This window comes from Leucoraja erinacea, chromosome 4, assembly GCF_028641065.1.
Source record: "Leucoraja erinacea ecotype New England chromosome 4, Leri_hhj_1, whole genome shotgun sequence".
Lineage (NCBI taxonomy): Eukaryota > Metazoa > Chordata > Chondrichthyes > Rajiformes > Rajidae > Leucoraja > Leucoraja erinaceus.
The window spans coordinates 43674501-43702002 of NC_073380.1; the positions used below are offsets into that span (position 1 = coordinate 43674501).

The 27502-nt window shown below is 43.5% G+C and overlaps 1 protein-coding gene across 3 annotated transcripts in view; it reads right to left on the reverse strand.

Annotated features, from left to right (window-relative positions):
• spidr (scaffold protein involved in DNA repair) overlaps positions 1 to 27502 on the reverse strand; it is a 247077-nt gene that overhangs the window by 142256 nt on the left and 77319 nt on the right. For all 3 annotated transcript variants that reach the window (XM_055634117.1, XM_055634116.1, XM_055634115.1), the window contains exon 8: positions 18539 to 18758. In XM_055634117.1, coding sequence (XP_055490092.1) covers positions 18539 to 18758 — 220 coding nt within the window. The remainder of the gene's footprint in view (positions 1 to 18538; positions 18759 to 27502) is intronic.

A 27502-nucleotide genomic window follows, 5' to 3' on the forward strand; every position in this document is an offset into this window, starting at 1 on the left:
AAAGAGCTCAAATTGCAAGTCATGGGCTATTCATACAGACAAACAGGACTAAAACAGGCCTTTTGGCCCAATCATCCATGCCGTTTAAGATGCTCTGTCCAAGCTCCTTCCATCAGCTCTTGTTTAGCCCATATTCCTTGAAATCTTTCCTATCCATGTATCTGTCAAAATATATTTGAAATGTTGTCATTATACCTGTTTCAACTACTTTCACTAGTACAGGTGCACAAACTTTTTTCCGAAGATCCAAATAACGAAAACCTCCGAATAGCGACATTTTTTCGGTCCTTGAAGAAAGGTCCTTGAAAACGTTCACCGAGGGCGGCCCGCAGAGGTGACAGCGGAACCTCCGGTCGGTCCTCGAAGAAAGGGGAACTAAATCCCCATTCATAAAAGAGAAGATGAGGGTATATTGCGCGGGAGGGTTAATAATTGACAATATGCTGCTACCTGCCAGCTGAGTTAGAAAGTTCCCACGGTAGACTCACGATACACAGTGTATCGTGAGTCTTGCGTGGGAACTTTTTAACAGCGTGCAGGCAGCAGTAGATTGTCGCTCCCTTCAGTTTCACCCCACCTACACCCCTCTGCTTCCCGGCCATGTGTGTGACCCCTTCCCTCCCCTCTCCAGCTCCCCGCGCATTGCACCGGTGCTGGGGCTTTGTACTGTCTTCACGTCGCGATGCTAGCAGCACAGTGCCAGTCACCGGAGACGTCAGGACCAACGGAACACCGACCCCCAGGCCCACTGCAAGCACGGAGATCCCAGATCAGCAACTCCAGCCCAGCCCCGTTCCAACTCCAGAGGAACACGCTCCCCGTATGGGCAGAAGCTGATGGTGTGCAAGAATAACGTCTTGTTCTTGGGGTCGCGCAGCTCGGGCTGTGAGCGAACTGCCACTTGTCGCCGTAGCGGCCCATCGGGGAGCGGATTCCTCTGGAGTTGGAGGGGGAGGGGGGTATTGTGCTGTTTGATCGCCCCCTACTATTCCAGGGACAGGGAGACAGGACGTTCACCGAGGGCGGCCCGCAGAGGTGACAGCGGAACCTCCGGTCGGTCCTGGAAGAAAGGGGAACTAAATCCCCATCCATAAAAGAGAAGGTGAGAGTATATTGCGCGGGAGGGTTAATAATTGACAATATGCTGCTGCCTGCCCGCTAAGTTAAAAAGTTCCCACGGTAGACACGATACACAGTGTAGGCAGCAGCAGATTGTCGCTCCCTTCAGTTTCACCCCACCTACACCCCTCTGCTCCCCGGCCATGTGTGTGACCCCTTCCCTCCCCTCTCCAGCTCCCCGCTCATTGCACCGGCGCGGGGGCTTTGCACTGTCTTCAAGTCGGCGATGGCTGCCAGCAGGTCAGTGCAGTCACCGGAGACGTCAGGACCAATTGGACGTCGACCCCCAGGCCCACCGCAAGCACGGAGAACCCAGAGACCCACAGCCAACAGCAGCCCAGCCCAGCCCCGCTCCAACTACAGAGGAACATGGGTTGCGGATGACGGGGCGCAGCTCGGGGCGTCGTAGGGGCCCATCGGGGAGCGGGTTCCTGTTGGTCCTGACGTCTCCGGCCACCTGCTATCCTCCGGGAACTGTACCGCCCTTGCAGGAGAGTGGGGTTGTTTGCAGTTGCAGAGGGAGGGGGCAAGGGCGGTACAGTTCCCAGTCTCAGCTCCAGTCCAGGGGGGTGGCCGGAGACGTCAGGACCAACGGGACAGCGACCCCCAGGCCCACTGCAAGCACGGAGATCCCAGAGACCCACAGCCAGCATCAACTCCAGCCCAGCCCCGCTCCAACTCCAGAGGAACACGTAGGGGCAGAAGCTGATGGTGTGCAAGGTGTTCTTGGGGTGGCGCAGCTCGGGCTGTGGGCAAACTGCCACTTGTCGCCGTAGCGGCCCATCGGGGAGCGGATTCCTCTGGAGTTGGAGGGGGAGGGGGGTATTGTGCTGTTTGATCGCCCCCTGCTATCCCAGGGACAGGGAGACACAGCGGCTTTTTAGACTGGTGGGCAATCACTTCCAAAGTTCTGCCCACACAGTCAGTACACCTCTCCTACACTGCATTTCATACAAACATTTATTCTGCAAGAAAAAACGACATTGAAGACTCAAACTCGCGACCGAGTAACTGCCGGGATCAAGGCGCAAACTCGCGACCTTGCGGATATGAGCCGAGCACTCTACCACTGAGCCAGCCATTAAAGTCTATGCTAAAAAATTTCCATTCCCAAGACCGACAAATTCTGAATTACGAAAAGTGTCTGGTCCCAAGGCTTTCGGATAAAAGGTTGTGCACCTGTAGCTCTTTATACCTGGCACCCTCTGAGTGAAAAGGTTTCTCCTCAAGTTACCAATTAAATAATTTCACTCTCATCTATGTCCTCTTGTTTATGGTTCCTTTAACCTGGGTAAAACACTCTATCAATTTCCTATCTCTCTTTCACCCTATCTATTTCCATCATGATTTTATACATTAAAACTGAACATAGTGCTCCAAGTGTGGCCTCACCAATGTCTTGCACAACTATTATAGAGTATTACAACTAATGACTCATGAATGTCAATGTGTCTAAAGCCTTCTATGCCCCGGTTCCATAATACTCCCCAGGCCCCTACCATTAGCTGTGAAGGTCCTGCCCTGGATTGACTTCACAAAATGCAACACCTTGCACTTATCTGCATTAAACTCAATTTCCCATTCCTCGGCCCACTTGCTCAGCTGATCCTGATCCTGCAGTAATTCTTGATAACCATTTTTACTGTCTATGTACCAATTATTTCAGTGCCATCAACAAACTTACTAATCATGCACTGTACATTTCCATCCAAATTGTTGATATGAACCGCAAATAGCAATGGGTACAGTTCCAATCCTTGAGGAACACCATGTGTCACAAACTTACAATTAAAAAAAAAACATCACCCTCTGCTTCCTTCCATGAAGCCAATTCTGTATCCAGTCTCTGTGGATCCCATGTGATCTAACCTTCCAAAGTACCCCAATATGAAAAACCTTATCAAAGGCTTTGCTGATATCCTAATAGACTGTCTGTGGCCCTGCCCTCATCAAACTTCATGGTTACTACTTCAAAAAACTAAATCAAGTTTGTGAGACATAATCACTCATGTACAAAATCATGCTGACTATCCCTAACCAACCCGTCTCCCATATCCATCTATATCTTATCCATCTAAATCCTCTCTAGTAATTTTCCAACCACAGTTTTTCAGTCTTGCGTTTCTAGTTCCCAGTTTTTCTTTGCATCACTTCTTAAATAGACACAACATTAGCCACAGTTCAATCGTCTAGCACCTGTCTAACGATGATTCATATATTACAGTTAGGACTCCTGCAATTTCTTCTCTAGCTTCCCACACTGTTTTTGGATATGCTTTAATATGCCCAGGAGATTTATCTACCTTCATATGTCGTAGGGTGTCCAATTCGTTTTGAATGTAATAAAGATTGTCTTCAAGACATCTCCATTAACGGTCCCATGTTCCCGGTTCATCATGATATTTTCCGCATTAAAAACAGAGGAGAAATATAAGTTTTGGATGTGATTCTGAGATAAAGGATCTAACTGGGAAAGGCACGGACCATTACTCAGCATGGCTATGTGCAAGCGAAATCGGGAAGTTTTTCTTAAAGAGCTAACCACGAGGTTTGGCGATGGCAGGGCGGTAGACAGTCCTTTGACAAAGACAAAGACTTGCTTGATAGGAAAGCATTGAAAGTTATAGTTAGCATAAAATTGGCTTGGTGGTTGAAGACAGAGGGTGACAATGGAGTGCTGTTTTTCAGATCGTGCCTGGGTCTGTTCAATGCTGGGTACATTATTGTTTGTCCCGCAACTAGACTGTCAGGGGACCAATGCGAGGATATTGTTTGTTGATTTTAGCTCTGCATTCAACACCATTGCGCCAGAGCCACTACACTACAAATTGTCTGAACTGACTGTGCCTGAACCCCTCTGTCGGTGGATCACCAGCTTCCTGACAGACAAGAAGCAGCATGTGAGGCTGGGAAAGCACATCTCAGACTCGCAAACCCTCAGCATAGGAGCACCGCAAGGCTGCCTACTCTCCCCTCTCCACTACTCTCTCTACACCAATGACTGCACCTCCACTGACTCCTCTGTCAAGCTTCTCAAGTTTGCGGACGACACAACCCTGATTGGACTGATCCAGGATGGGGAGGAATCTGCCTACAGACAGGAAGTGACACAGCTGGCGTCCTGGTGCCATTGCAACAACCTGGAGCTCAATGCTTAAGACAGTGGAATTGATTGTAGACTTTAGGAGAGCTCCCCCTCCCCTCCCCCCAGTCACCATCAACAACACCACAGCACATCTGTTTAGTCTTTTAAGTTACTGGGAACCATCATCTCCAGGGACCATAAATGGGGGGCCACCATCGACTCCACAGTCAAAAAGGCACAACAAAGGATGTACATCTTGCGGCAGCTGTGGAAGCACAATCATCCACAGGCAATGACGGTCCAATTCTATACGGCCATCGTAGAGTCTGTCCTCACCTTCTCCAACATGGCCTGGTTTGGCTCAGCTTGTCTTTTTTTGGTTTAAACCAGTTCCTTTTTATTACACTGGTTTAAACCAGTTCCTTTTTATTACATTGCAACCAAGCACGACATCCGGAGGCTGCAGCAAACCGTCCGATCAGCTGAGAAGGTTATTGGTTGCAATCTTCCCTCCATTGACGAGCTGTACACTGCAAGGGCCAGGAAGCGAGCGGGTAAGATCATCTCTGACCCCTCTCACCCTGGCCACAAACTCTCCGAATTACTTTGCTCTGGAAGGCCACTCCGGACTGTCAAAGCTGCCTCAGCCAGACATAAAATCAGCTTATTTTCCATGAGTAGTTGCTCTACTCAATAACCAAAAATCTGTAGCCTCCTTTTGCTCTGGTATTTTATTTAATTCACAGGTTTAATCAATAATGTTTTATTATTAATGTTTAATGTTTTATGTCATTCCTAACTGTCACTCTATGTCATGTTGTCACTTGCAGGCGGAGCACCAAGGCAAATTCCTTGTATGCGAATACTTGGCCAATAAACTTATTAATTCATTCATTCAGGGTGGAAAGGAAGGCATTTAGCATGCTTGACTTTATTGTATAAGAGTTGAGATGTCATGCTACAGCCGTAGAAGACATTGATGAAAGCCCACTCATAGTATTGTGTGTAGTTTTGGTCGCTTAGCAATCAGAATGATGTCAATAAATTGGATAGGGTGCTAGAGGAGGACACAATTACAATGTTTAAAAGACATTTGGACTACACGGACATAATGGATTTTGAGGAACATAAACTAATGTATGGATAGCCTGGGATTCAGGTAGGAAACTTTGACAGCATGGACATGTTTCCGTGCTCTATTACTCTGTGATTTTGGGGGTCCAAAACAAACCATATTCTATCTTCATTCAATTAAACACATGCATTCCCAGCTGCCACAGCAGAAAGCAAACATAATTTCCCTTTTCCCATACTTGAAAGAACACAAGCAATTGAGGTCATCTAACTTGGCAGAGATCATAGGTCAAAATTGAAAAATATTTGCTACAACTTTGCAATATGTCTTAATCAGGTGAGCCATTATGAAAGATATACACAAAATATTCAGTATTGAGTGGGTCAGGCAACATCTCAAGAGAAAATGGATGTGACGTTTCAGTTTGGGATCCATCTTCATTTTGATGAAGTGTCCCGACCTGGAACATCACCTATCCATTTTCTCTCCAGAGATGCTGCCTGACCTGCTGAGTTACTCCAGCGCTGTCTTTTTTTGGTTTAAACCAGTTCCTTTTTATTACATTGGAGCCATGAGAAAGTCTGATAAAATTGTTTTTTTAAGCCAGACTTAATTCATAATGATACAAATAGTAAGAAAAAAATTATGGCTCTGGAATATTGTAAATTTTAATAATCAAATTACAATCTGATGTTTCTCAGAAGCTTAGAAACATGTAGATGTTAATCTAACAATAAAGGATGCTCAGGAAAATTGTACGTACAATCAGTTTGCTACATCATGATTAAACCACTTATATTCTCGAACATTTTATGTTGGGGATGGATATTTAATTAAGATATTTAATTGAACTACCTTTAAAAGCCTGCTGTCAAGTTAGAAAGAAAATAAAACAAAGTTCATAACTGTTCACAACTGACTCACAAGATGAAGCAAACGTTTGCAAATGCTGGGCATTTCTCTGAGTGCTCCAGTTCAAAGACATACAGGTTTGTAGGTTAATTAACTTCTGTAAGTTATAAATTGTCCCTCGTGTGTGGAATAATGCTATTGTATGGGGTGATCGCTGGTCGGCGCAAACTCGATGGGTGAAGGGCCTGTTTCCATGTTGTATCTCAAAAGTCTAAAGTAAAGTCTAAATAACAATGTACCACAATTGTTTCCCAAAAGCTCGATGTGCACATTATTCAATACCAGTCAGGGCTGGCCTTAGGAGGTGCGGGGCCCAATTGGGAACAATTTTCACAGAAATATAAATATATAATTATAAACGAGTCAAATTTAGCACGTGTCGTGGGTAATATGACAGTCAGTCGGCTTTAAAAAAATCTTAAACCGCGCATGCGCAGATTGTTCTCCTCTCCGTAAAAATAAAAAGAAGTAAAGTAACGATTCAATTTGCCCAAGGCTTCCAAATCTCCTTCTTTCAGAATTACTGAATGGGTGGGGGGTGGAGGGTAACGGCAGGTGGAAAGATGGTGGGAAAAACAAGAGCGCACCGGGTCAACATGAATCAGTTGTCATCTTATTGAATGACTATACTAGTTCATGGGACCAATTGGGGGGAGAGTTCCTTTTGCAGCGTGTGGGAAGTCTAGCCAGGGGTAAAATTGCGGGGAGGGCAGGAGCATTGAGAAGGAGGGGGTCGGGGTTCATGCCAGTAACCCACTCACTCACCGCTGACGCCGCGCTCCGGGCGCAGAGACACTGCATTGTGGCCGGGGAGGGAAGCAGCTCGCGTGGCCATCACCGGACAGCGGAACCGACTGCCATCTCAGCGCCTTCTGCCGGCCCGCTCACCTCTGGCAGTGCTCTCCGTCTGAACAGTGAGGGGACCAGCTCAAGAGCAAAGATCATAGAGCAGGTGATGGATAACATCACAGCGGGTGGTGGAGCTTATTCCTGTGTCAGCGCGAACAAGTGATCAATTGAGGCTACTCGCCCTGACATATGGAGTAAGGTCCACCGCCGCTCTCCTGTTATCTATCGCCCGCTGACGCGCCCTTGAGCTGGATGCTGGCATGATCCCCGACCCCCTCCTTCTCAACGCTCCTGCCTTCCCCGCAACTTTACTCCTGGCCAGACTACCCACACGCTGTGAAAGGAACTCTCCACTCCCCCCTCCAGCAGCGCTGTCCTTTTACAGCCGCTTCCCACTTTACAGCCGCTTCCCATCAGCTGCTAGCAATGAGGGATAGAGAGAGCTAGAGAGAGACGAGATCGGGAACGGGAGAGAGAGAGGGCGAGAGAGGGAGAGAACGAAAGATAGAGAGACACAACGTGGGTCAATAGGTAAATTGAATGATTAACCAGCACACCAAGATGAAGCTCGCCAAGAAGAAGCCCTCAATCATGATGGTGAGTTTTAAGAAATTCTCAATGTCATCAATGCATCGATCTACACTCCTCAGTAAATGTAAATGTGTTTTGATCAAGTATTAATGACGCCGTGTAAATTGTATTCAAAGGAACGCAGCGTCATTAATACTTATTCAAAACACAATTACATTTACTGAGGAATGTGGATCGATGCATTGATGACACATTGTATAACTACTTGTTAACTACTGGCTGTTAACAAGTGCTAACATTAGTTAACAAATCGTTTGTGTCTGATGGCCGTGCAGCGGTTGTTATCCATGTTCGTTTTGTAAAAAAATCCGGATGGCAAATGTTTTTTTTTTTAAATCTTTATTTAACAAAGCTAATTTATATTTCCGTATGAAATACGGAAAATTAAACCGGAGCCCCCTTTAGGCGCGGGGCCTAATTGGGTGAAATCGGTCCAATCGGCTTAAGGCCGGCCCTGATACCAGCCAAGGCAATGCAGAAACCATATCTTGTCCGAGTACTATCAGTTTAGTGAGGTCTGACATGTCATGTTCACTGATCAAACTCACTGATGAAATTACATGAAGAACATTAGAACCGAGGAAGGACATTTAGCCCTTTCAGCCTCTACCATCATTCAATGATATCAAGAGAATGAACATTACACCAAAGTATGTGGAAAGCAAAGGTTCTCGATTAAACTACTTCTGCTGCTCTGCTGATAATAAAGGTCCAAGACGAAACGCAAGAAAACGCGGAATACTTTCATTTCTAGGTTACCACCTCTCGGGGAAAGCGGAGATGAAATTTAGCAATCTGCGTTTGGCCATCTGAAGAAAAGTATTTTCCAAGATCAAGTCCTCAAACTGGGTAGAAACGCTTTATGTCTTCCATTAGTAAGCATTTCAAAGCAATGGAGAAGTACCATCTACACTGTAATTATGAATCATTTCAAATCCACTGTAGGACAAGTGAATCAACATCAGAATCCTCACCCAGGAAAACAATGCCAAGTAGACACAAAAAGCTGGAGTAACTCAGCGGGACAGGCAGCATCTCTGTAGAGAAGGAATGGGTGACGTTTCGGGTCAAGACACCTTTTTTCAGTCTCGACCCGAAATTTCACCCATTCCTTCTCTCCAGAGATGCTGCCCGTCCCGCTGAGTTACTACATCTTTTTCTGTCTATCTTCAGTTTAAACCAGCATCTGCAGTTCCTTCCTAAACAATGCCACATAAAAATCCCGAAACAGGAAATCCACTTTGCGCTTTTGTCACATAAAAGCTTATAGAAACATAGAAACATAGAAATTAGGTGCAGGAGTAGGCCATTCGGCCCTTCGAGCCTGCACCGCCATTCAATATGATCATGGCTGATCATCCAACTCAGTATCCCGTACCTGCCTTCTCTCCATACCCTCTGATCCCCTTAGCCACAAGGGCCACATCTAACTCCCTCTTAAATATAGCCAATGAACTGGCCTCAACTACCCTCTGTGGCAGAGAGTTCCAGAGATTCACCACTCTCTGTGTGAAAATGAGAAGCATTGCTACAAAGAGGTTCTCAAACCTCCCTTGATAAAATGCAACATTCTCACCTACTTTTGAGAATACCTCACCTGTGGGATTTTAAACTGGAGGAACATGATGATGTTGAGAGAACCTTAAGTCTATTCAACAAGAGATATGACTGTAATATGCACAGTAAGCTATCAAAAGATATTTGCCTAAAATCTATCTTCTAAATAAGAACTATTTGGATGCTACTACTGGTATACTACCAGATATACATTTTACTTCGGAGTCACGTGAGTGACTTCGTGAAGAAGCCCGCTCAGGGCGCAGGCGCGGCATTACGCCCAGCAAGTGCAACAGCGGCAGCAGCTGGAGTCAGGCTCTCCAGCTGCACTTTAAAACGCACCATCAGGTAAGTGGACGGTGCGTTGGGAAACCGGAGGGAGTTGGTGTTGGTTCTTTGCTTAGCAAACATGTCCCAATGCAGAAAACTCGCTCATAGACCTGCCCGTGCTTTAACTCCACCGGAGGAGTCGATTCCAGCGGGGCAGCAACCGGCGGTACTACCGCTTGAACAGCGGTTTGAAATTCCCCAGACCGAGCCGGTCCCAGTCACGCCAGAGCCTACACGGCGGGCTGGGAAAGCCACCCGGAAGACAAACCGGCCGGTCGATTCCGACTCGTCGGAGGGGGAAATGTCCACCCCAAAGCGGGGGAGAGACAGCCGCCTAAGCTGCATACAGCAGCTATTGGAGGGGATGGTCTACCGAGAGCAGCAGCGCTCTCGGACAGACAGGACAGGCGCCCCCTCCATGGTGCTGAGTCCGGCACCTCCCTTTGCGACCTCGGACCAGGAATTGGAGGTTAGCATTGGTGACCAGGGCAGGGCTGGTCTGAATAAGGGGCAGGCGGAAGGAGTCGAAAGAGAGCAGGGTGTGCAGGAAGAACAGCTGCTGGGTGTTGTAAGCCGATTTGTCGCTACCCCACGGGTTGGAGCACCGCTGGAGCCAAGGATGGCGGCCAGCATTAACCATCTCTCCAATAAACCGCTTCAGGAGAAGGTGCTCGCCCAAGTGCTGGAGGAGCACACAGCCCCAGACAATTGTGAGGCTCTCAAAGTAAAGAGTCTCAATCCTCAAATCTGGGGGAATGTGGGGGGACCAATTCGGGCACAGGAAGTCAAACTTCAGCGCATACTTCGCCTCCTCACGTCGGCAATTACAGCCTATGCGCGGTGTGTCCAGACGGAGGAGATGACCACACACCAACAGGATGTGCTTGCACTGATGTGCACAACTCAATATGAGTTAAATAATCTGCGCAGAGAGAACATCAGGCCTGCCCTCAATCCAAAGTTTGCAGGATTATGCAAAACACCATCAGTCGAGTCCGACTCATTGTTATTCGGGAAGGACCTGAATAAACAACTAAAGGATATGGAGGAGGCATCCAAGACCTTTAGCCTCATGAGGGCAGTACCAGTGACAAACACACCAAAGCCTTTAATTACACCCAGGCGGCAGCACACCACTGTATCTACCAGTCGGCGTCCCGAATATGCGACTGGTCAAAGCTTGGGGCCGCACTATCCCCAGAGACCTTTTTTAGGTCAGGGCCCGCCGCGGACCCCCTGGAAAATGCGCCTCCCCCCAACATCGCCAGCACGTCGACAGGGAAGAACATTACGAAAGAAAAAACCACAACCCCGCCAATAACCATGGAGGTAGGTGGATCTGGTTCCTACCCGCATATCGAGAATAAGGGTGACTTACTAACGGGTGGAAGGTTACACTTGTTCAAAGAAGCATGGGGAAGGATCACTGATGATAAATATATACTTAATAGTATTCGAGGGTATAAAATAGAATTTATCTCAAAAATACCGCCAGTTCAACACGGGCCCGAAAGGGTATTTGTGCTCTCCAATAAGGAACAACAGGAGGGACAAGCTGAACTGGTGAGGCTTATAAACAAAGGGGTCATAGAAAAAACTAGTCATGAGCCCTTGGAATTTGTTTCTAACATATTTACTAAAAGTAAAAAGGATGGTGGATGTCGCATCATCATTGACTTAACATCCCTGAATGAATTTGTTAAGTATATACATTTCAAAATGGAAACATTTGTAACTGCTAGACAACTGATTTCCAAAGGATACTATATGGCCAGCATTGATCTCAAAGATGCTTACTATCTGGTACCTATACATAAGGATTATAGCAGATACCTTAAATTTATCTGGATGGGGGAGCAGTGGCAGTATAAAGCACTGCCTAATGGGCTTACTTCAGCCCCAAGACTATTCACCAAAATATTAAAACCAGCCATGGCAACGTTAAGGAAACTTAATCATATAGTCATGGCATATTTGGACGACATCCTCATAGTTGGGAAAACTATGGAATTGGCTGTAGCAGCAGTATCAGCTACTAAACAGCTCCTAGAGACTCTAGGCTTTGTCTTACATCCAGATAAATCCAAGTTAAATCCATCCACAATTATGGACTACCTGGGTTTCACAATTAACTCAGTCCAAATGACTATTACCCTGCCAAGGGGAAAGATGATTGCATTAGTACAATCATGTAATAACTTAAAGATAAACAAAAAAACAACTATTCGACAAGTGGCAGCAGTAATTGGCAAAATGGTAGCAGCATTTATAGCTATCCAATTTGGACCTTTGCACTATCAAAATTTACAAAGAGCAAAGATAAAGGCACTAAAACAACATAAAGGTCATTATGACCGAGTCATGAGTTTACCCCCTGAAGCAATATCAGAGCTACAGTGGTGGATACAAAATATTTGGCACAGTTATAGTCCTATTGTTATTACTAATGCTACTTTAGTACTCCAAACAGATGCTAGTGCTCAAGGCTGGGGAGCAACTAACTCCATATCCAGCACAGGTGGTAGATGGACTAATTTAGAATCATCATTACTATCTACACTGGGCATTAATTCTTTGGAAATGTTGGGCGCCTTTTATGGTTTAAAAGCATATGTATCCAATATGCATCACTTGCATGTTAGATTACAAATAGATAATACTACGGTGGTGGCTTACATTAACCATATGGGCGGCATAAAATCTTTATCATGCGACAAATTGGTCAATACGATTTGGCAATGGTGTGTCGAAAGACATATTTGGCTTTCAGCTACCTATCTACCAGATAAGCTAAATACAGTGGCGGACACCAGGTCACGCAAATTCAATGACAACATCGAATGGATGTTAAATCCTAAAACATTTGCTAAAATTGTAAAGCAATATGGGAAGCCAGATATAGATTTATTTGCATCAAGACTGAATCACCAACTACCTATCTATGTCGCGTGGGAACCAGATCCGGAGGCAGCAGCGGTAGATGCATTCACGCTGGTAAGTTTGTTTTCTATGCCTTTCCTCCCTTCTGCCTCATCAGTCGGGTACTTCGAAAAATCCAGATGGATTCAGCATCTGGAATTTTGGTAGTGCCCGACTGGCCTACACAGCCATGGTTCCCAATACTTCATGACATGGTGGTGGAAGCACCAATGGTGTTCCCCAGTCATCCAGGGTTACTGACTCACCCAGTGTCAGGCATCAGCCACCCATGCCATCAAGACATGAATCTCCTGGGTTGCAGATTCTAGACCGACCTTATCTGGACCTGGGATTATCGCAACAAACCATCACCACCATGTCAGCATCCCTGAGAACATCTACAAAGAGGCAGTACCTAACCAACATCAGGAAATGGGAGAGGTACTGCCAGGAAACGGGGACTGCTTACGAAACAGCCACAGTAGCCAATGTTCTAGAGTTCCTGGCCTATTTACATCATCGTGAAGATATGAGCTACAGTGCCATCAACACGGCACGTAGTGCACTCTCCAACTACCTCAAACCTGCAGGACATCAGCCCATGGGGTCCCATCCGCTGGTGGTCAAACTAATGAGGGGCATATTTAACAGCAAGCCCCCCAAGCCTAGATATACTCAAATTTGGGATGTCAGTATTGTGCTCGCATACCTTCGGGACAGACCACCAGCAAGATCTCTCAGTCTAGAGCAATTGACATTAAAAACGCTCATGCTGATGGCTCTAGTATCTGCTCAGAGGGTCCAGTCATTACATAAACTTCGACTGGACAGCATGGAAACAACGTCAGATCAGATAACCTTCACAATACAAGGTCTGATAAAGCAAACCAGGCCAGGAACATCCAACACGCTAGTGGCATTCCGGGCTTACCCACCAGAGCCACGATTGTGTGTGGTGACCCACATAAAAATTTATATTGACACAACCCATAATATCCGAGGAAGTGAAAGAGCCTTATGGGTCAGCCACAAAAAACCACATGGCAGGGTAACGAGCCAGACCATTTCAAGATGGTTAAAACAGGTATTGGAAGCTGCTGGGATAGACATTAATGTATATAAATCTCATTCCACCAGGGCAGCATCCACATCATCGGCAGCAAGGATGGATGTGCCTATTGACATTATCCTAAACAAAGCAGGATGGTCGAGGGAATCCACATTCCGAACATTTTATCACAAGCCGTTGGTGAAACCTGATGTATTTGCAGCAAAAATTTTAGAAACTGCAAATATTTAATTTAAAGCCCGGGGGAGCTATTTTGTTTTTGTTGTTGTTAATAAATACCGTTTTGTTTTCAAAACAGATTCATTGGTTGATTACAATAACACTTCCTTCCTCAAGAGCTTTCGGTAGTGAGTGAGTAAAACTGTTACACGGTTTGAAATCACAGAGCTTTGAAATCTTCACGAAGTCACTCACGTGACTCCGAAGTAAAATAGTAAGATTAAACGAGAACTTACCAGTTTGAAGTTTGATCTGTATTTTATGAGGAGTTACGATGAGGGATTACGTGCCCTCCGCTCCCACCCTCATTACATGGATCAAACTGATAATTGATGTCTCTTTATTCTTTACTATGTTACTTCAAATACGTGTCTGTCTGTGATTCCACACCGCTGCTTGGAAGCATGCCGCGCCTGCGCCCTGAGCGGGCTTCTTCACGTAATCCCTCATCGTAACTCCTCATAAAATACAGATCAAACTTCAAACTGGTAAGTTCTCGTTTAATCTTACTATTTTATCTCATTTCTGGTTATCCAGGCTGTAGGAGCAAAATGGAAAGGCCACGGGGAGCATGATTTACCATAAAGGAGATAACACTTGTGCAATGTGTACAATCTACCATCTGAATCATTGGTGGGCTCACTCATCTAACTTGTCACAATGGAATGAATGGAATTTTTGAAGCTTATGTCTGGACAAGCTTAATGAGAAGATTTTTAGGCTCAATTTTAAATAATTTAAATTTAAGTTTGTCAAAGCAGCCAATATGAAGATCCCAATGAAGAATAAAATTAGCTTGAATTGATCCTCATTGTTCACATTACCAAGGAGCTTTGTGCATACTGGGCATCAACCTAAATCTGCACACTTTTAAATACAGTAACATTCTTTAACACCAAACACTCCAGATAATTGCGCATCTATGGGTTCTAATTAAAATCGATGGGAATCTAATTAGAAACTGAACAATCCAGTAATTTGAACTATAATAAAACTTGATCATGCATGTCCTAACATATTGAATATGACTGTAAAGTAAATAAACAAACTAAAAAGTAGTAAGTGTCAGGAAAACCTGATGCAGGAAAGTTAATATCAAATGTTTGAAAAAAAAATTGCTTTGCTTTTTCCCTGTCTGTGCCCATTATTACATAGTATTTGTATAACAGCTTTGCCTAATTGTAATGCAATATTAGATTACTATGACCATGCATCTAACCAACTACATTAAAAAAAAACAAGGAATTACAGATGTTGGTTTACACAAATGGACACAACACACTCAAATAACTCAGCCTGTCAGGCTGAAGAACATGGATAGGGAAGGAGCATTCTTCCCTAACCTACTTTTTTAAAAGATGTAATCATATCCTCCTTGTCAGCACTACAAAATTTGCAGCCCCTCCTGGTAACGTTTCCTTTCAATAATCACCCCTTTCAAGTCAGAGCTTCCTCCTGGTTGTGGTACACAACATGGATAGAACTGTTGACATTTTCTTCAACAATCTGTCTACAGATTATCAGATAATAAAGGAAGAGACACGAATATTACACTCGTATAACGGGATCCTCGACTTCCTCATCAGCAGACCACGATCAATACGAATTGGCAACAAGGCTTTCTCCTCAATAACCATCCGCACTGGGGCACCTTGCGGCTGTATGCTCAGGCCCCTACTTTTCTTACTCTATTTCAAGCGAGAGTTAGATTTAGCTCTTAGGGCAAAGGGAATCAAGGGATATGGGGAAAAAGCCAGAACGGGGTACTGATATTGGATGATCAGCCATGATCATGAATGGTGGTGCTGGCCTACACCTGAACCTATTTTCTATGTTTCTATGCCCATGACAGGGTGGCCAGACACAGTTCCACAGCTTCAGACCAAGCCATGTCATGATGAGATTACTATTTAATTGCTGTGGACAACAAAGGTTCAAACCAGGTTCTTAGTATGACAGCACAAAGCACAAATGGATTTATTTTTAAAGTACAGCATTATTTCATAAGTAATTTCATAATTTCATGAGTAATGAGGAAGGGTTCGTTAGCAGTCTTGTTGTACATGCCCCCTTGGGCAAAAGTGACCATAATATGGTTGAATTCTTCATTAGGATGGAGAGTGACATTGTTAATTCAGAAACAATGGTTCTGAGCTTAAAGAAAGGTAACTTTGAGGGTATGAGACGTGAATTGGCCAAGATTGACTGGCAATTAATTCTAAAAGGGTTGACGGTGGATATGCAATGGAAGACATTTAAAGACTGCATGGATGAACTACAAAAATTGTTCATCCCAGTTTGGCAAAAGACTAAATCAGGGAAGGTAGTGCATCCGTGGATAACAAGGGAAATCAGGGATAGTATCAAAGTGAAGGATGATACGTACAAATTAGCCAGAAAAAGCAGCATACCAGAGGACTGGGAGAAATTCAGAGATCAGCAGAGGAGGACAAAGGGCTTAATTAGGAAAGGAAAAATAGATTATGAAAGAAAACTGGCAGGGAACATAAAAACTGACTGCAAAAGTTTTTATAGATATGTGAAAAGAAAGAGATTAGTTAAAACAAATGTAGGTCCCTTGCAGTCAGAAACAGGTGAGTTGATCATGGGGAACAAGGATATGGCGGACCAATTGAATAACTACTTTGGTTCCGTCTTCACTAAGGAAGACATAAATAATCTGCCGGAAATAGCAGGGGACCGCGGGTCAAAGGAGTTGGAGGAATTGAGTGAAATCCAGGTTAGCCGGGAAGTGGTGTTGGGTAAATTGAATGGATTAAAGGCCAATAAATCCCCAGGGCCAGACAGGCTGCATCCCAGAGTACTTAAGGGAGTAGCTCCAGAAATAGTGGATGCATTAGCAATAATCTTTCAAAACTCTTTAGATTCTGGAGTAGTTCCTGAAGATTGGCAGGTAGCAAACGTAACCCCACTTTTTAAGAAGGGAGGGAGAGAGAAAACGGGGAATTACAGACCAGTTAGTCTAACATCGGTAGTGGGGAAACTGCTAGAGTCAGTTATTAAAGATGGGATAGCAGCAAATTTGGAAAGTGGTGAAATCATTGGACAAAGTCAGCATGGATTTACGAAAGGTAAATCATGTATGACGAATCTTATAGAATTTTTCGAGGACGTAACTAGTAGCGTGGATAGGGGAGAACCAGTGGATGTGGTGTATCTGGACTTCCAGAAGGCTTTCGACAAGGTCCCACATAAGAGATTAGTATACAAACTTAAAGCACACGGCATTGGAGGTTCAGTATTGATGTGGATAGAGAACTGGCTGGCAAACAGGAAGCAAAGAGTAGGAGTAAACGGGTCCTTTTCACAATGGCGGGCAGTGACTAGTGGGGTACCGCAAGGCTCAGTGCTGGGACCCCAGCTATTTACAATATATATTAATGATCTGGATGAGGGAATTGAAGGCAATATCTCCAAGTTTGCAGATGACACTAAGCTGGGGGACAGTGTTAGCTGTGAGGAGGATGCTAGGAGACTGCAAGGTGACTTGGATAGGCTGGGTGAGTGGGCAAATGTTTGGCAGATGCAGTATAATGTGGATAAATGTGAGGTTATCCATTTTGGTGGCAAAATCAGGAAAGCAGACTATTATCTAAATGGTGGCCGATTAGGAAAAGGGGAGATGCAGCGAGACCTGGGTGTCATGGTACATAGGCATGGAAAGTAGGCATGCAGGTGCAGCAGGCAGTGAAGAAAGCGAATGGTATGTTTAGGGAGGTTCTACTGCAGTTGTACAGGGTCTTGGTGAGACCACACCTGGAGTATTGCGTACAGTTTTAGTCTCCAAATCTCAGGAAGGACATTATTGCCATAGACGGAGTGCAGAGAAGGTTCACCAGACTGATTCCTGGGATGTCAGGACTGTCTTATGAAGAAAGACTGGATAGACTTGGTTTATATTCTCTAGGATTTAGGAGATTGCGAGGGGATCTTATAGAAACTTACAAAATTCTTAAGGGGTTGGACAGGCTAGATGTAGGAAGATTGTTCCCGATATTGGGGAAGTCCAGGACAAGGGGTCACAGCTTAAGAATAAGGGGGAAATCCTTTAAAACCGAGATGAGAAAAAAAAAATTCACACAGAGAGTGGTGAATCTCTGGAACTCTCTGCCACAGAGGGTATTTGAGGCCAGTTCATTGGCTATATTTAAGAGGGAGTTAGATGTGGCCCTTGTGGCTAAGGGGATCAGAGGGTATGGAGAGAAGGCAGGTACGGGATACTGAGTTGGATGATCAGCCATGATCATATTGAATGGTGGTGCAGGCTCGAAGGGCCGAATGGCCTACTCCTGCACCTAATTTCTATGTTTCTATGTTTCATGGACGAGTGTTCAGATGCTGGGCCCGAGAACATAATGGATCAAAAACAGCTTCTTCCCCGCTGTTATCAGATTACTGAACAGATCGCTCATAAACTCAGGGTGTAGTCCTTGACTCCCAACCTACATCATCAAAATCATTGCACTTTCTTTATCTACAATTTGTTGGAGCTCTAGCATGACGACGCCACGGCACTACATGCTGCACTCTGGTTATTTGTCTCATTGCACTCACTGTATATGAATGATTGAACTCATTTATGGTATGATTTGATTGGATACCATGCAAACAAAGTCTTTCACTGCATCTCTGTGCAAATTACAATAATAAACCATTGCCAATTGCAGAAGTGTAGTGCTAAATCGGGTACCAATGAAATGCTTGCTTGATCCAAGCAGGAGTACCTCAGTTTTTAAAGCTATGTTCAAGACAATTTAACAAACGTATGAATAAAAGGCTACATGGTACTCACCAAGGTGGATGGATATGAACAGTATCTCCTGCACACATTCTGAGGTGGGATGCTGTTTCTCTTGTGAATAAGATCGTGAGCAGGGTTTTGGTGTCAGAGTCATCATATTTAATTACTTGCTCCATGGAGGTTTCAATTAATGGCTGGCACAAGGCTACGAACATTGAACATTCTTCATGTAACTCCAAGATTTTCACCATTAAAACACCTTCATTTTCACCTGCCGCATGAGGAAGATGGGGAAATATACTTATTAGTGTCTCTTTACAGGTTTAAGTTTTGATTTACCAAAGTAACTGGGTTATAGAAATAAAGAACTGCAGATGCTGGTTTACAAAAATGACACAAAGTGCTGGAGTAACTCAACGGGTTAGGCAGCATCTCTGGAGACAAAATGGATAAGTGACGATTCGGGTTGGGACTGAATCTCTGCTTCAGACTGAATTGCAACCTGACTTACTCCAGCACTTGGTGTCCTTTTTTAAAAGACATAGGTTGTTAACTTCCACTTTTTTTTGTGCACGATATCCTGCTCTTCATCTGCCTAGCCTAGTGCTCTGCTGTGATTGCTGATGCACAATCTGGTGTTGGGTGATCAATGCCTCTTACAGTCACTTAGCTTGGTGGCCAGTCAAGCTGCCTGTAAATCATTTTTGCTTTTACACTCTCCATAACGGAAATATGAACTGATTTGATGTGAAATCAGAGAGTAGATCTGAAGTATAGGTAAACGACAAAACGCACTTGGAGCGGCATGGTGGCGCAGCAATAAAGTTGCTGCCTTACAATGCCAGAGACCTGCGCATTATCCTGACTTCAGGTGCTGTCTGTATGGAGTCTGTACGTTCCCCCTGTGGCCATATGGATTTTCTCCGGGTGCTCCAGTTCAAAGACACAAAGAAGTGTAGGTAAATCAGCTTCTGCAAGTTGTAAATTGTCCCTAGGGTGTAGGATAAATCTACTGTATTGATACCAGGCAAGGCAATGCAGAAACCATATCTAGTGTAAGTAGTATCAGTTTAGTGAGGTCTGACATGTCTTGTTCACTGATTAAACTCACTGATGAAATGGACATGAGCAGCATTGGAACAGAGGAAGGACATTTAGCTCTTTAGGCTTTATCATCATTCAACAATATCATGCCTGATTCTTTGATATAATACACCTTGTTCCATCTGTCTTTATGGAAATTTATGGATAACAGAAATTTATCATCCTCCAATTTAAAACCGACAATTGACCCAGCATCAAGTGTTATTTGCAAAACCATGTTCAGAGTGTAGAAATATTACAGAAATTCACTCCATTTTTATGCATTCATAATTTTCTTAAAACAGTGTAGAATTATTTATATTTGCAGCTGCACTTTTGGCATGCCATTCTACAGGCAATGCAAATAAGTACGATACGCATTTAAAAAAACACTAAACTTGCTTTTAGATGAGAAGGAGAGCAGTAGGGGGATGGAACAAAGGGCAAGCTGCACCTTGGAAAATCAACATTCATAATAAATCAATGGTAGAAAATATGATTGCATGAATCCATCAAGTCTTGAATATCCTTATGGTGGATGGTTCTTCAGAAGCAGAGGCTTCATAGCATTTTATGTAGCACTCAATCAAGGTTGGGCGATGAACAACCAAATCTCCTTTCCAAAGTAACGCAAGACATCAGTACTAATAGTTCATTCTTTATTCAAGGCATACTATCTCAGGCAACATTTGGTATATTGCTACATCAAACAAAAGCTAATATTCTCCCTTGTTAAGTGAAGGGATCACCGAGCAATTCACCACAAAGAGGGGGGCGGGGGGAGAGGAAAAGGGGGGGGAGGGGGGGGGGGGGGGGGGGGGTAGGAGGGGGGGGAGGAGGGGGGAGGGGGGGGAGAGGAGGGGGAGAGGAGAGGAGGATAGGGGGGGGGGAGAGGAGGGGAAGGGGGGGGGGGGAGGAGGGGGGGGGGGGGGAGGGGGGGGGGGGAGGGGGGGGGGGGGGGGGGGGGGGGAGAGTGCCTTTTTACTTCAACCCAAACACAAACAACCATTTGCAGGCAGTGCTTTTTTACCTCTAAGCATATTTTCTTTTTCAAACCAAATTAAGGGTACTAACAGTGCTGTAGACATTTGTCAGTGTCATTCAAAGCTCTGATTGAGGCACACCACTTGCAGAGGCTGAATGAGGCACACCACTTCCTGGTTTTATAGTCCCTCCCCCTCCCACCAGCTGAGGCAGCAGAGAGAATGGGGAATGTTGTAAAAACATTAATATCTCTGTCAATTTTCATCGACGGGAAAAAATCCTCGGCACACATACGGCGGAGGGGGGCTCTGAGCGAGGTGGCCAAAAATGACGGCCGTAGGTGGTGGTGTACTCACGGAAACCGCAGCACAGAAAGCCAAAACAGGTCAAGAACAGAGTTTTAGTAATATAGATTGCAATACAAGTTACTACCTGCGCCAAATCATGTGAGCTTGACAAACTAGTATAACAGCTTCTTCCAAACCAAGTTCTTTTGATATAACACCTTTCTGCTTTTCTGAACTCTGTTGACATTACTATTAATTTTCAAAATCATGCCTTAATTCATATTGGAAATGTTCATACAATTCCTGTTTTTGTTGAATAAATGAATGAATGAATACGTTTATTGGCCAAGTATTCACATACAAGGAATTTGTCTGGGTGCTACACCCACAAGTGACAGCATGACATACATAAAACATTAAACATTAATAATAAAACATTATAACATGTGAATTAAATAAAATACCAGAGCAAAAGGAGGCTACAGATTTTTGGTTATTGACTAGAGCTACTACTCATGGAAAAAAGCTGTTTTTATGTCTGGCTGTGGCAGCTTTGACAGTCCGGAGTCGCCTTCCAGAGGGAAGTGATTCAAAGAGTTTGTGGCCAGGGTGAGAGGGGTCAGAGATGCTCTTACCCGCCCGCTTCCTAGCCCTTGCAGTGTACAGTTCATCAATGGAGGGAAGATTGCAGCCAATAACTTTCTCAGCTGACGATTCGCTGCAGTCTCCGAATGTGCAGGCCCAGGTTGACTGCGTCATCCACAGATCTATTAGCCCGATATGCAAACTGCAGAGGGGTTCGTGATATTTTTCAGCTTGGCCAGCACAAGCCTTTCAAGGTTCTTCATGACTACAGAGGTCAGTGCGACAGGCCTGTAGTCATTAAGACCACTAATCCTTGCCTTTTTGGGTAAAGGGACAATAGTGGAGACTTTGAAGCAGGCAGGGACAGTACAGGTTTGCAGTAACTGGTTGAAAATGTCTGTTCGGCACAGAGCTTTGAAGCAAGGCAGGGACAGTACAGGTGGGAAAGGGTCCAGTTTTTTCAGATTGGAGTCTTGCTTTAAGTATGTGTGACGCGGTGAATGGGGAGGAGTGGGTGTAGAAAGGCCCAGTCTTTGCAGACTGAGGTCAGGCTGTGAGTGGGTGTGAAGTGTTGGTTGGGGTGGGAAAGGGTCCAGTCTTTTCAGACTGGAGGCTTGCTTTAAGTAGGTGTGAATGGGGAGGAGTGGGTGTAGAAGGGTTCATTCTTTGCAGACTGGGGTCTGGCTGTGTTTGTTGGGGAGGTGGGGGAAGGGGTACCAGGGTTACGTTTTTGCTTGTCAAACCTGCAGTAGAACTCATTCCGGTTGTTGGTCAGCTGACGATTGTCCAAATAGCGGGGGGGCTTTCTTCTTGTAGCTGGTGATTTCTTGCACGCCCTTCCAAACTGAAGAAGAGTCACTAGCTGAGAACTTGCTCCTCATCTTCTCCAAGTACCTTTCCTTGGTAGCTCTGATTCCTCTTCTCAGCTTGTACGTGGCCTGCCTGTAGAGGTCTGTATCCCCACTCCTCAAGTTTTGTTACATTAAAACATGAAAGTCCACCATGAACCTATTCAATTTAATTTCTAATGCTGATGCAAAAATGAAGCCAAGGGGTCTTATTTCACAATAAAATTTAACTAATATTCACAAGAAAAATGGGAGACTTGGAAACACATGCAAAGGGTAAAGTTCAGAGATCAGAGAGCACATAACAATGTGCTCACATTTAGAAACGGGAACTGCAGATGCTCGTTTACCAAAAAAAGGACACAAAGTGCAGCATCTCTGGACAACGTGGACAGGTGATGTTTCAGCTCATAACCCTTCTTCAAACAACGTGGACAGGTGATGTTTCAGCTCATAACCCTTCTTCAAACATGACTCCTAAGTGGTCATCATTCAAACTTGAGACTATCTCTGCTACAACTGGTCACTAAGAGTCAGTAGGTTTTAAGTTTCATCTGCACTTTGGTTAGCAAAATAACTATTATGAAGTAAACACGAAAAGGCCTGCAAGTTTCTACAAGCCACACCTAGATTGAGCAAAGCTTCTTATATAAGCACAAAAATATCAAGACTTTACAAGTACAATGAATAAATATTTCATTAAGTCATCTTCAACGTAAACAGATTGTTCAGTAAAAAGATTGTTTAATTCAAAATTACGTGTACAAATCTTTATTTCTGGAAACTTAGTTCTGATGCAGGACCACTGTATAATTTCAATGTAGGTTACGAACTGCATCAAACATACCCGATGCCAAACTCAGCACTCGGTCAAATTCAGCCCTGATGTAAAGTACAGGCACTTTCAACTCACCAGAGGACATACAGTGCCCTCCATAATGTTTGGGACAAAGACCCATCAATTATTTATTTGCCTCTGTACTACACAATTTAAGATTTGTAATAGAAAAAAAACACATGTGGTTAAAGTGCACATTGTCAGATTTTAATAAAGACCATTTTTATACATTTTGGTTTCACCATGTAGAAATTACAGCTGTGTTTGTACATAGTCCCCCCGTTTCAGGGCACCATAATGTTTGGGACACATGGCTTCATTGGTGTTTGTAATTGCTCAGATGTGTTTAATTGCCTCCTTACTGCACGTATAAGAGAGCTCTCAGCACCTAGTCTTTCCTGCAGTCTTTCCATCACCATTGGAAACTTTTATTGCTGTTTATCAACATGAGGACCAAAGTTGTGCCAATGAAAGTCAAAGAAGCCATTATGAGACTGAGAAACAATAATAAAATTGTTAGAGACATCAGCCAAACCTCAGGCTTACCAAAATCAACTGTTTGGATCATCATTAAGAAGAATGAGAGCACTGGTGAGCTTACTAATCGCAAAGGGACTGGCATGCCAAGGCAGACCTCCACAGCTGATGACAGGAGAATTCTCTCTATGATAAAGAAAAATCACCAAACACCTGTCGGACAGATCAGAAACACTCTTCATGAGTCAGGTGTGGATTTGTCAATGACCACTGCCCACAGAAGACTTCATGAACAGAAATACAGAGGCTACACTGCAAGATGCAGTCAATGAAAGTAAGCATGCCGGTAAAGCAAGCAGTGAAGAAAGCGAATGGCATGTTGGCCTTTATAACAAGAGGAGTTGAGTATAAGAGCAAAGAGGTCCTTCTGCAGTTGCACATGGCCCTAGTGAGACCACACCTGGAGTATTGTGTGCAGTTTTGGTCCCCTAATTTGAGGAAGGACATTCTTGCTATTGAGGGAGTGCAGCATAGGTTTACAAGGTTAATTCCATGGATGGCGGGACTGTCAGATGCTGAGAGAATGGAGGGGCTGGGCTTGTATACTCTGGAGTTTAGAAGGATGAGAGAGCATCTTATTGAAACATATAAGATTATTAAGGGTTTGGACACGCTAGAGGCAGGAAACATGTTCCCAATGTTGGGGGAATCCAGAACCAGGGGCCACAGTTTAAGAATAAGGGGTGAGCCATTTAGAACGGAGACGAGGAAACACTTTTTCTCACAGAGAGTTGTGAGTCTGTGGAATTCTCTGCCTCAGAGGGCGATGGAGGCTGATGGTCTGGATACTTTCAAGAGAGGGCTAGATAGGGCTCGTAAGGATAGCGGAGTCAGGGGTTTTGAGGAGAAGGCAGGAACTGGGTACTGATTGGGGATGAGCAGCCATGATCACATTGAATGGCGGTGCTGGCTCGAAGTGATGAATGGTCTATTCCTGCACCTTTTGCCTGTTGTATATTGCAAGATGCAAACCACCGGTTAGGCACAAAAATAGGATGGGCAGGTTATAGTTTACAGTTACAGATGAGACGAAGATTGACATATCAGAGTGATGGCAAGAGCAAAGTATGGAGGAGAGAAGGAACTGCCCAAGATCCAAAGCATACCGCATCATCTGTGAAACACGGTGGTAGGGGTGTTATGGCCTGGGCATGTATGGCTGCTGAAGGAACTGGCTCACTTATCTTCATTGATGATACAACTGCTGATGGTAAAAGCATAATGAATTCCGAAGTATATAGATACATCCTATCTGCTCAAGTTCAAACAAATGCCTCAAAACCCAATGGCCGGCGGTTCATTCTACAGCAAGACAATGATCCCAAACAATTGCTAAAGCAACAAAGGAGTTTTTCAAAGCTAAAAAATGGTATATTCTTGAGTGACCAAGTCAATCACCCGATCTGAACCCAATTGAGCATGCCTTTTATATGCTGAAGAGAAAACTGAAGGGGACTAGCCCCAAAACAAGCATAAGCTAAAGATGGCTGCAATACAGGCCTGGCAGAGCATCACCAGAGAAGACACCCAGCAACTGGTGATGTCCATGAATCGCAGGCTTCAAGCAGTCATTGCATGCAAAGGATATGCAACAAAATACTAAACATGACTACTTTCATTTCCATGACATTTCTGTGTCCCAAACATTATGGTGCCCTGAAATGGAAGGACTATGTATAAGCACTGCTGTAATTACTACATGGTGAAACCAAAATGTATAAAAATGGCCTTTATTAAAATCTGACAATTTGCACTTTAACCACATGTGAGTTTTTCTATTTCAAATCTCAAATTGAGGAGCACAGACGCAAATAAATAAATGATGGGTCTCATCAGCCATGAACATGGGATGTGTGTATTTTCAGCAATTTCAGAGTTTGGGGAATTGCAGTGTTCTCAAGGACCAGGACCAAGTCCACTCCTTTAATTAATCCCATCTTGGACCTGAGTTTACAAATCACAATTTCCAAATCAGCAGAAAACACAAAAAACTTGGAACCAAAGCAAATATAAGAAGGATAGCAACATATTTTAAGATGTTGTTTGACTGTTCAGATATGTGGCAAGAAAAAATGCAAACTTACTTCACTTGGGAATAATGAAGAGAGGCATTTACTGAGGGTAGAATTCTAAAAGGGGTGCAGCTTACATTAATTGGATTTTATTCTGTCTTTATTTCAACTGCTCCCAGACTCCTCCACTTATGTAAACACTAGTTGACAGAAGACAGGACAGTGGAGATAGTAAACAGAAATCTTATTTTGTTGTTAAAATGTGGTACATGTATACTTAAAACCATTACAATTGTTGATAGTTTGATATTGGCTGACTGGGGCGCTTGCCTGTAAGATCATGTGCGAATCATTCTGTGATGCCACCAAGCTAAATTAGGCTTCATTAAACGTGAAGGAAACCAAAGGTCTACAGCCATGTGCCAACTCAAAGACCTTGCAAAGAAAACTCAATTTAGTCAGTACCTCAGGGAAATTGATGATTCCTAACAAAATAGAACCACAGTGCCTGGTCTGTCCATTGTAATTAGTTCCTGTGAAGAGACTCTTAGCTTTGCCACAAGAAATCAGAGATTGTTTTCTGTAAACTATCAGGAGATACAAGACCTAATTTGGCATAAACACAAGGCATTTCTCGAAATGTTATCATGTCTCAACAGGTGAAAGAAACAGATCTATCGGCATCTGAGGTAAACAAAATCTTCTGGCCCAAGAAATTAAAGTGGGTGGAAAGAATGCAGGAGAGAAAGGAAATTGCCAATAAATCGTAACATATACAATTTCTTCTGCACATGACCAACTATGGCACAAACTATCATTCCAACAATTACAATTAAAATTTAAACTGAAAAACAACCAATATTTTAAATATCTTCAGATTTGCGATTTCATGAAAAAATATATACAAGGATATCAAAAAATAACTCCTGAATTATTGGAAGAAGCAATGAATATTGAAGCTGACTCATAAAAATTAATATATTTATATAATAGTATTCTAAATATAGACCTACCATCGACAGAGGTACTTAGAGAAGAGTGGGAACAGGAACTAATGGTAAAAATTACGAAGGTTACGTGGGAAAAGTACTTGATATATATTCACAAATGTTCGATTAATATAAGACATAATCTAATTCAATTTAAAATTTTACATAGATTATTTATTCAAAAACAAGATTGAACAAATTTTATCCAAATATATCCGCCATTTGTGATAAGTGTCTATCCCAAAATGCAACTATAACGCACTCCTTAGTTTCCTGCATAAAACTTTATAGATTTTGGAGTGATATTTTCGAAATATTTACAAAATTATTTATTTTTTAACTATGGTTTAATAATAGCAAAAAAATTAATACTTAAATTTTGGAAAAACACCTCAATACCAATGCTTAAAATGTGGATTGCAAGTATGTTGGACACCGCACATCTTGAGGAAATGCGATTCCTCCTAATGGATAAATCAGACCAATTCATAACGAGTTGGTCTCCATTTGTCATCTTTTTGGAATCATATGGTGCAATACAATTGTAAAAAATAACAGTTTCAGGACTGGACGAGGGTTGGTCAAGATTATAAATAATGATCTCCTTACTTTAAAATTTTTATTTTTATTTTTTTTATGTTTTATTCTATTTTTTCTTTCTATTTTCTTTTTCTCAACTTTCTTCACTCATTCGTCTTTTTTCTTTTTCTCCACACACTATATATCTCAAGTCTTTCTATCCTTTAAAAAAATAAAAAAATAAAAATAAAATAAAAAAACTATGGCACAAACATCATTTCGCTAAGATCCAAGAAAAGTTGATCAAGACGAGAAAGGCTCACGATGGAAAAA